General features: G+C 46.8%; 3 protein-coding genes across 3 annotated transcripts; 2 read left to right on the top strand and 1 right to left on the bottom strand.

Annotated features, from left to right (window-relative positions):
- Positions 1-593: 593 nt before the first annotated feature.
- On the top strand, positions 594-4,592 carry C922_04199 (hypothetical protein; the record flags this gene model as incomplete). The annotated part of the gene is made up of 2 exons (XM_008819784.1): positions 594-1,802; positions 1,935-4,592. The coding sequence occupies 2 exons, from the start codon at positions 594-596 to the stop codon at positions 4,590-4,592; spliced, it is 3,867 nt and encodes a 1,288-aa protein (XP_008818006.1).
- Positions 4,593-5,366: 774 nt separating this feature from the next.
- C922_04198 (hypothetical protein) lies at positions 5,367-6,278 on the bottom strand (the record flags this gene model as incomplete). Its single annotated transcript, XM_008819783.1, has 1 exon — positions 5,367-6,278. The coding sequence occupies one exon, from the start codon at positions 6,276-6,278 to the stop codon at positions 5,367-5,369; it is 912 nt and encodes a 303-aa protein (XP_008818005.1).
- Positions 6,279-8,833: 2,555 nt separating this feature from the next.
- On the top strand, positions 8,834-10,477 carry C922_04197 (hypothetical protein; the record flags this gene model as incomplete). The annotated part of the gene is made up of 1 exon (XM_008819782.1): positions 8,834-10,477. The coding sequence occupies one exon, from the start codon at positions 8,834-8,836 to the stop codon at positions 10,475-10,477; it is 1,644 nt and encodes a 547-aa protein (XP_008818004.1).
- Between the last annotated feature and the right edge of the window lie 308 nt (positions 10,478-10,785).

Here is a 10,785-nt window from a genome sequence, read left to right as displayed (position 1 = left end):
AAAAAAAAAAAAAAGAAAAGAAAAAATATACTTGTTCAGCATTCTCATTGTATTCACGAGACATTCCATTAATGAAAAAGATCTTTCCGAATCACTACGGCGAATGTCGATTTAGCTCTTTGTCGCAGTTTATAATCGGGTAAAACTGGCATCGCGTGACCGTTGCGCATCGCCTACGTGAGGTGTAGCGATGTTCCAAGGGGGGAGCGTACGGGCGGATCTTAACGGGGGCGCAACACCCCACAGGCACATCACAACGCCGGTTTAGTGACTACCGCCCTTGCGCGAACAGGGACATACGAGCATACGTGCTCTTCACACGACGAAGTGCATTTCGTTGGTGTAAGCCATTATATGAAAGGACTTGCCCATTCCTGGATATTTCTACACTGCCAAAGTGCGAATTGCGGAGCGGACGCACTGAGCCCACCGGCCGAACGAAGGAAAGGCATCTCTACAGCAGAGTAAAGCGTCGCGGCAGCACATTTTAGGTGAACAGATTAGAAAGGTCGTCTGAGCACACAGGTCATACAAAACAGCCGCGCACAAGCGCATGCACTTACACACAAATACGTTAGCACCACCCACACAAGATGCACAACTACGCGAGAGTAAACCACATAGACCTTGAGCAAGAGCTCACGGTTGACGAGTATTACTCGGTGAAGTCCGGGTTGAGAATAATCCTGAGCAAAATTAAGAGCCCCAAAATATATGGATACTTCACCCTACTGACGGAGGCCGAAAATGACGAGGGGTTGCCGCACACCCTGGAGCACCTCATATTTCTGGGAAGCCACAAATACCCATACAAAGGACTGCTGGACTCATTAGCATACAAATGTCTGTCCGAAGGAACGAATGCCTGGACCTCAATCGATCACACCTGCTACACAATAGAGACATTCGGCATCGAAGGATTTAGCAACATCCTACCCATTTATCTAGATTTCATCCTAAACCCAACCCTAGCCGATGATATGTTTCTGTTCGAAGTGCACCACATATTTGAAAATGGAACGCATAACGGAGTGGTCTACTCAGAAATGAAGTCAATAGAGAATAGCTGTGAAAATATAATCGAGAGGACAGTCATTACGAATCTTTATCCAAATGAGAAGAGTGGCTATAGGTTCGAGACAGGCGGGACTCTGGATGGCTTGAGAAAAACCAATAATGATCGTGTGAGGGAGTATTTCAAAAAATTTTATACGTTGGACAACTTCGCCATTATCATTTTCGGCAACTTTAACAACGACGATATTTTGGACATCATACACGGGTTCGAGCAGTACCACTTGGAGTTGAACCCGGCGCAGGTCTTAGGCGGGGCGCACGGAGAGGCGACAGCGGCGGCAACAGCAGTAAAGGTGGGCGCGGTAAAGACAGACGGGGTAAAGACAGACGCGGTAACTACAGAGACAGCTGCCGTCGCGGACGCCCCATCCGCGGAGCAACTCTTCATTAGCCACATGCAAAGCCCCAAGAGACCCTGGAGCGAAGAGTGCAACGTCGAAAGGAGGACCGACTCTAGAATTATAAAAAAGTATTACCCGTGTAATAATCTGAACAACGGGCAGGTGTGCATCGCGTGGAGGGGTTGTGACTGGTCCGACTTCCACACCAAGCTGGCAATATCCCTGTTGGGCAACTACCTCACCGATTTGACCACCTCCCCTGTCAGCAAGCGGCTGCTGGAAGATAAGGAGAACACCTACTGCAGCAATCTGGACTTCGCGCTGGAGGATTTGAAAGGCAACTACTTCACCATCGACATTTACGACGTTGTGTACAAGTTTAGGGTAGCCAGCGGGGCGGAGCGGAACCCAAAAAAGGGGGAACTCCAGACGGAGGAGCCACAAATGGAGAACCCTCAAACGGATCAATCGCAAGGGATGTCGCGTTCCAAATCGCCCCGGGTGTACCACCCCAAGATGGACGAGGTAGGCGAAATAACGCGCAAGTGCCTGCAACAGGTCCTGGAAGAGCCGCTCAACATGGACAGACTGAAGAATATCATTGTTCGGTCGTACCTGCAGCATCTGAAAGATCTGGAGGCAGCCCCACAGTACCTCCTAAACGAATTTATCATAAAATACTTTATCTATGGGAAGCAGAAGGAGGACCTTAGCAATTGCCTGAATTTGAAAAAGGCCTACGTCGATCTCTTGGGGAAAGAGGAGGAATACTGGAAGGAGGTGCTAAAGAAGTACTTCGTGCAGAACGACTACGTGGAGGTCAGGTGCTACCCCAGCTACAAAAAGGCAAGGCAGATTGAACAATTCGAGAGAAACCTAATCGATATTGAACAGAATAGATACGGGATGGAGAAGCTGCAGGAAATGGTTAAGCACATTAGGAAAATTAAGGAGAACTTCGAGAAGAAGCCTCCGAAGAGCTCCCTCAACGTAGTGGAGTCTGCCAAGCCGCAAAACGTGCTAATCGAGGGTCTCACGGTGTTCCGAAACTTCGAGCTGTTACAAAAGGGGGAGGGGACAACAGATACCTCACTAGAAGGGTTGACCAATCAAACGGACACTCCCGAGGATGTGTCCCGTGAAAACGCTCACCTGTTGAGCTCCCTCGAAGGGGACCTCAAGAGAGTGATTTTTCCAATCCAGCTGAGCCACATCCCATCCAACTTCGTATCGATAAATGTGCTAATAAACTCGAGCAACGTGGACGAGGAGTTAAAGAAGTATATTCCCCTGTTGAGTTACCTCCTCTTCGAGACAGACGTGGAGGTGAACAATACCAATGTCAAGTGTGAGTTATTCACAGAGGAGCTGATCAGACATACAATAAACTACTGCTGTAATTATGGCTTGGGAGGAAATGCCAAAAATTTCAGAGCAGGCAGCTTAGGAAATATACTCTGCATACAAATTGTAGGTCTGTATGAGCACTACGAGAAGTTATTTGATCTACTCTTTTTGTCCATCTTTAAAATGAACCTAACCATAGAGAGAATGGAAATCATCCTCAAGTCAGCCTACCAAAATCTGTTGCAAAAAAAAACCAAACCGAAGACTCTGGTAGTTAATATGGAATATGCTCTTCGCTACATGAAGGGTAGCACCTCTGGAATTGTTTCCATTGGGCAACAAGAAATGATTCTTGAGCTAATTGAGGATAAAAGCAACTTGACGGAGCTCTACGATAAGCTTAACACATTGAAGGAGCAGCTTTTCGACCTAAACAACTTCGTCATCGCCATTGATGCGAATTTTTGCAAAATTAGGAATGTCTTTTCGTGGTACGACCGCTGGTTTAGGATTCCCTCCACGGGGGAGAAAAGCGACACCCCATCAGGACTGCACAAAAAGGACTACACCGTGAATGCGCCATACACGGAATTTACCTTCGACCAGGCGAGCGCGGCCAACCCTGGGAAAGCCGTCAACCTCGATAAGGCTGCCTCGGGGGAGAAGAAGCCTGCCTCCTATTTCGACATGCCCATCTGCAGCGGCGCCGAGTCGAAAGGAGAAACGCAGGGAAGTGCCTCCCAGGATGGAGAAAAAAAAATCCAAACGTGTGAAGCGATGAAGCAGAAGAGTGCAGATAAGTATATATGCCTAGGCCCCCGTGTGCACAAAAGCTTGAAAGAGTACCTGAGCGCCGAATTGGAGAAGGAGGACAAAAATTTCAAACTCAATTTGGTGAAAGACAAAGCCTATAATGGAGTCCTGTGTGGGTTAAAGAGTACAGACGTTTCGTATCTGAAGCTGACTGTTAAGGTGCCTGCAGGATATGAGCACGAAGATTACTGTGCCCTGTTGCTCCTGCGTGAATTCTTCTGCATGACGGAAGGGCCCCTCTACAATAGCATCCGCGGAGGAGGATTCGCTTATGAATGTGCATTAGATTTTAACTCCATCCATGGAGAGCTAAGCTTGCGCATTTATAGATCAAGTGATATTATTAGCGCCCTGAAGGAAGCATTACACATTTTCGATTACTACTGCAAGAGCGAAATGAAGGAGGAAGAAATCTCTATTGCGAAGAGCAGTGCTTATTACACCATCTTCAATAATCAAGAAACCGTATCGGATAGAGCCTCGCAGACCATTTTTCTGAGTATAAAAAATTTGCCCTTAAGTTTTTACGACAAGTTGTTGAGGAAGATTGAAAACATGACGACGAAGGATCTGCAGATCATTTGCCACAAATATCTGTCTCGAATCGTGAACTTCCGAATTGATAAGACTAATGCGCTGATCGGTTCGACTCTCTGCATCGTTTGTTGCTCCGATAGGATGGAGGAGATCCTTGACAGCCTTAGGAAGGACGTCAAGGTAGGCCCCATATGCTCCGTCAGTGTCGCGCAGCTTTTCCACTTTTTGAAGGACTACGACATGGCCGCGGCGCTTGGCGGGACAGCGGCGAAGCAGACGGGCTTGGCCAACGTGGACGAGGAACAGGATGACAAGGATGACGCGGATGACGAGAATGACCATGACGACGATGATGACAAAGAGGACGATGATAGCAGTAGCCCCGTTGGGAGTGACGACTACTCCGCTTCGTCGGCCTACTCCACCTGCTCCGTGTTGTCCGAGGACGACAGCTACCCTGGGTACTCCGAGGGGTAGTATCCTCATGGCAGCAAATGTGCCATTCAGTAAACCATTGAGTGTGACACCGTGCCAGTGAATGTACCGCTAGGTAAGCCAGCAAATGTGCCACTGCCTGTTCCAGTGAATGTACACTATCTGCCCGTCCCCCCCAGAGGGGGAAACTCCAAACGTCGCACTAGGGAGGGCATTCCCCCAATGTGCTGCCCCTGCACAGGAGGCAAAACCGCAACCATACGTCTGCACGTTTTAACAGTGGACTCCGCGGGGAACATTCCCCCCTCATTCTCTCCGACGGCACTTCAACCGCACTTTTTTAAGGCTCCCCTGCTAATGGAGCAAACCCAATTGGGGGAGCTCTCTCGGTGTGGGGGTGGCGTTCCCCCCTAACAGACGCTTCTACACCACAACACATATGTAACACCACGTCCGATTGGACCGAACCAATCCCGCCCCGAACATTTTTGTGAACAAAATTAAAGGAGAATTATTTTTTTTTTTTTTCAAAGCGGATGGACAGGTGCCCCATTTAGGGGGAGAAACAACACAAAGGCTCCTTCTCGGGGTGTTGGAAAAAAAAAAAAAATCGCACGTAGTGCCGGAAGGTGTTAGAACAAATGGCGTCAGAGAGGGGTTACAACTGGGTGGTTTAAAAAAGGGGTAACAAAGGATGACTGGGTCGGGAAGTCTTACTCCGCAGGAAGTGAAGTGAGGGTGGCGATCGGAAAGGTCAGCGTGACGAGCTATACTGACGGTACTATCCCTTTCCACGCCCCCATCACAGAAGTGATGCTATGCCAGGATGGCGTCCAAGTCCCGGCAGTGACGAATCTCAATGTCAATATATTCATATGGAAGGACGACATCCCTCCTGCGAAAGCGGGAAAACAGACCGTCCGAAAAGGGGTCATACTGAGATAGGCCTTTGTCGCAGTTTTTCTCCAGCTTCAACTTCAAATAGGGATACCAATCATTCGGGGCAACCTCGCTACCATTCCGAAACATGGTAATCCAGGCACAGTTAATATTTTTATTCTTTGCGCCTATGATGTCGGTGTAGACATCGTCCCCTACATGCATCCACTGATCGATCTCAAAGTGCAGGTTCTTCTTTCTCAGAAGATTCTCTGCTATGTTAAAAATCTCTACACTGGGCTTGGAATAATTATAATCCATTGACCTAATGACGAAGGTAAAAATCTCATTTAAAAATTTGATCCCATTTACATCTGAGTCTCCATTTGTGATGGCTCCTAAGATGTAGCCCCTATGTTTAAGTTCCCTCAAATATTCCAAAGTGCCTGGACTGATAAATAGATGCACATCGTTCTTCTTTTCTTTCCAGAGCTCCTGGATCTCCGATACGAATTTCACTTCATCGTAGTTTGTCTGTTTGGCTAAAAATTTTAAAGCATCGATTCGAATGTTTGTTAAAATCTGAACCCCATCTTTATTCATATCTATTTTATTTTCCAACAACTCCTTCACCAATTCTGTCATCGACAGGTGATACTCTTTCTGAAGGTAGTCATATAACCTCTTGTAATTTTTCTTCATGTATTTGTAGCACTCCTTGTCTGCATAGTTGAGCAGACCATCGATGTTCCATATGGTGTGATCCAGGTCGAAGGTAATGAGCTTGATATTTCTAAAATTTTGCTTCTTTCCCTTCTCCGTGATGTAGAAGCATTTCTTCCCATCCATCGCGGAAGAGAAGTTAGTGGAGGGGAATTAGCGGAAGGCTGAGAGCGGAGAGCGATTCCCCAAGGGGTACCTTTCGGATTTCTTCCTTCCACCTGGGGTACCTTCGGGACTTCTTCCTTCCAACTCGACGGCTGGTTCACCCCTTGGGCGATCCTTTGCGAAGGGTGTACCGTCTCCTCAAGGGGTTAGCAGCACATTTATATTTGTCCTCCTCCGCCCTTTTTTCAACTGAATTTTTCTTTCTTTTTTTTCACTCTTCTATTATTAGTAATGATTGACTCTCCATTCGTCACGCTGAGCACCCATTGTATGCTACTTTGGGTAAGCCACTTGGGCTAAGTTGGCTGTTTTTTTTTTTTTTTCTTTCTTAGCATTCAAAATTGTCTTCCTACTTCGATGCGAGTAAACGTGCTTGAGCCTCTGCCCCTAAATGGGAACTCGATTAAATTTGCATGCGGTGGGAAAATCTTTTGGGGGGAAGAAGAAAAAAAAAATTCATTCCATTCCAGAGATTCCATTCGAGTGATGCCTTTCCATTGTATCGAACTCGGTGAATCCATTTCGACGCTTCTAGTGAAGCGCATGCGCCGGTCGTGGATCCGCTTCAGGTGGAAATCCTCGCCGGGTCACCAGCCCCCCTACTACGTTACCCACGGGGGGAGGAAATTGGTGGGGACGTGACGGGGAGAGCCAAGACTTAGGTGCACCTCACGATACGTGTTGCATGCCTCTTTACTGCACCTCCCAGTGTGTGTTCTTTGCGCATAGGGGGGGGGGAGAAGTGCATCTCTCCCATTTGTGTGCCATGGGAATGCTCTCGAGGAGCAGTGCCGCGCTGTGGCTACGCGGCAGGTGTGTAGTAGCCGGACGGGAAAACTGCGTGATGGGGCTGCCCCCTACTTACCACTCCAAAACACATCCCCGAATTGCAAAATAAGGGAAATTCCCTCGGCGAGGCAAAAGGCAATCGTCCTCACCGGTTCGATATCCCTAAGTGGTGCGTTCCCCTTCGAATAATATACTGGCGTGATCACTTATAATGACGCCCTTTGCCACGTATCGAACGCCGCTGTAAGCTCGGTTCAAATGCGCACCCTTCTGAGGAGGGAAATCATTCTTTTAAAATTGTACCTCCGCGGGAAGTGCATAATGTGACATGTTGACGTGGATGTTGTGAGAGGGGGGGATTGTTGATCCTCCCACTTGGTTCATATTTCCCTTTCTCTGTTCTTCCATCATCCCATGAGGGATAATTATCTTTGTAGACGGGTACGTACCTAGCTGTGTGTTTGTCCTAAATGACGAAATGGGCCTCCAACCCCAGCAGACAAGTGCGGGGTTATACCCCTAAACATGTCTGCTACTCGATTATGTGATGTGCCCAAAATATATGCGTGATGAAAATTGGGATGAGGTGAGAACTACCTTTTTTTGGTGGGGAGATAATTATGCTGCTCGGAGAATATGTACGCCGGGGAGGATCACTTTTCTTTTTAGTCATCCGAATGAGCGTGCCATTGGCATATGTAGATGAAAAGGAGGACAACCCTCATGGCGGGTCTGTTAAAGTGGCTTAAACGCCATTCGTGACGGGCACACCTCTGCACAGATTCGACCCCTTCGATGAAAAACCCTATTGAAATTAATTTCATTGCAAAGGAGGGTCCCACAAGAAAATGAAAGTGCGTCCCATTGTGGCTGCCTATTTCCGGATAGGAAAAGTATATGCTCGGGAGAGCTTGCCTTAACCATGCTGCCTTCCGCAGGGCTGCAAAAAGGAACGGCGTCCTTTAATTAAAATTGTTATACTTCGCGGAGAAAAAAGGAAACAAAAATAAAATAAACACTTAGTGGCAGTACCACTTAAATGTTATCACTCAAATTGACATAGGCATATGTACATAGAACTGTTTTTTTTTTTTTTTTCTTTTTTATTTTCCGTTTCAAGTGGGGAATTTCAAGGGGAAGAATCTGCCCAACGGTTGTCGTCACTCAGGGGAGGAGAAGTGTCGACCTGGTCGACCTGCCGGACCAAATGTTTCTTCGCACAGGAGGGGGAAGCTGAAGTTGCAGCTGAAGCTGAAACTGCACTGCTGGAGTTTAATTGTCGTCGTTTTCGTCGCCAAGTGGGGAAACTGGCATGTAGGAGTTTTTCCTTCCTCATTTTTGCTGTATTTTTCAACTGCATTTTTTTCCCGCATTTTTTACTCCATTTTTTACTCCATTTTTTATTCCATTTTTTAACTGCATTTTTTAACTGCATTTTTTTGCAGCATTTTTTACTCCATTTTGTACTGCATTTTCCTGCTTTGTTTTTTCCTCCCTTTTGCCTGCATCCCCTAGCTGGCGTGACGCGGCTTTTTCTTCATTAACACAGAGGTTGCTCCTCTGCTGTGGCAAAAGGATACGCGACCCACTTACAAGACGGAGGGAGTAAAAGTAAAAAAAACACTTTTCTCCCCCCCATACGGATACGTACTTCTAGATCGACCTATGCATTTGTCGTTTGTGGTCCCCCGTCGTTCTTTGACCTGCGTGTCCCATCGCCGAGTAAAATGACGGAGCTTTTTGTCCTGTTCGAGTGCTCCGCGGGATACTTCCTGCTGAGGGTGAAGGAATGGGAGCAGATAGGAAGCAACGAAAATCTGGAGAAGAAGATTCAAAAGGCCGATCTATTTCACGAAGTAGTACAATTATGTTCGTTTATATCTTTCGAAACAGCGGAAAGGGCGCTGGATAATTTGATCCATATTAATGAAGGGAAGGCCACCGATTTTCTGCTAACCTTTTTAGAGCAAAACTTGCCTAGTAATAAAAGTCAGTACGAGTTAGGGGTGGCTGATATCAACTTGGGCAAACACCTCTCAAACATTGGCTTCAACATAGTTCATAATAGCAACATTTTGGAGCTATTCCGAGCGTGCAGACAGTTTTACCTGAGAAAAATTGGCACTTATGTGGAGAACAGTGGTGATATCGATATAAAGCATTTCAATATCGGATTGGGACACAGCTACTCCAGATCGAAGCTGAAGCTAGACCCAAGGAAACAAGACAAATCAATTATTAATGGCATCGGTACGATTGAGTCATTGGACAAAAATATTAACCTCTTCAGCATGAGAGTCATCGAATGGTACAGCTGGCATTTCCCAGAGCTGAAGAAAATCGTTACGGATGTGTCTATGTACTGCAAATTGGTTAACTTAATCCAAATTAAAGACAATTTTAACTTCGAAGATGAGATGGAAAGAGAGAAAATCACCGAAATTACGAAAGATGAACAAATGACTGAGCAGATTGTTAAAGTAGCCAACCTTTCCATTGGACAAGAGCTCACACAGGAGGATCTCAATAACATCATGAATTTTTCTAATGAGGTTATTAACTTAGTTAACACTAGGAATGTTCTATGGGACTATCTGGATAAAAAATTGAATATCGTTTCGCCGAATTTGAAGGAACTATTAGGGAACACATTAAGTGCTCGGTTGATTAGCCATGCGGGGTCTCTTGTCAATTTAGCCAAATGCCCTTCCAGCAGTATTCAGATTTTCGGATCGGAGAAGGCCCTCTTCAATTCTCTTAAGGGGAATAAGAAGACGCCCAAATTTGGCATCCTCTACAATTCTTCCTACATTTCCAAGACGCCTCTCCCCATGAAAGGCCGCATGTCCAGGTACCTGTCCTGCAAAAGTGCCATGGCGGCAAGAATCGACTCCTTTTCGGACCACCCCACGAACTCTTACGGAGTCATATTTAAGAAGCAGCTCGAGCATAAGATCCTCCACATGGTCAAGGGGGTGAAGCTGTCTAAAAATATCGATTACATGAACGAGGCGGAACAGATTTACAATCGCCAGATCGGCGCCATCCCCGACGGGGAGGAAGACCAGGGGGCCAAGAAGAAGAAAAAGAAGAAGAAGAAAAAGAAGAACAAGAAGAAGAAGACCAAGCAGGGAGGAGCAGAGGACGGCGGCGCGGAAGGAGAGGAAGGCGGCGCCCAAGAAGATAACAAGAACGGCCATGTCAATGGCGATGTCAATGGAGATGTTAATGGCGACCAGAATGGAGACCTGAATGAGGAGCATAACGGCGAAGCAGACGAAGCCAAGGTCGAGGCAGCCCAAACTGCAGTCGAGGCAGACCAAACCGCTGCTCAGGTAGACCAAAGCGACGCCGACTCAGACAGCGACTGACGCGTGTACGTGAAGTCCTTCCATTGCCGTTTTTGCTACATAGTTAATCCATTTAGAAAATCTTTTCTCTTCTTCTTTTTTTAATCAAATTTGCGTTCTCTCCCCAATGCGGAACGTCTCTATGTTCACTTGTTTAGCTCTATCCAACGCTGTGTTTCCTACGAACTGTTTTTGCCACCACGGGGGCTCTTCCCTTTTAATTCATTCGTGTATTGCGCTATCGCGGTGTTGTCGCATTGCGGGGTGGGCTTCCCACTGGGGCGGGAAAATGGATGGCGATCGCGCAACAAATTGGTTAGGGGTGTTAC

This window comes from Plasmodium inui (assembly GCF_000524495.1).
Source record: "Plasmodium inui San Antonio 1 unplaced genomic scaffold supercont1.20, whole genome shotgun sequence".
Taxonomy (NCBI): domain Eukaryota; phylum Apicomplexa; class Aconoidasida; order Haemosporida; family Plasmodiidae; genus Plasmodium; species Plasmodium inui.
Note: the sequence above shows the minus strand (reverse complement) of the source record. Positions and strands in the feature narration are given on the sequence as shown.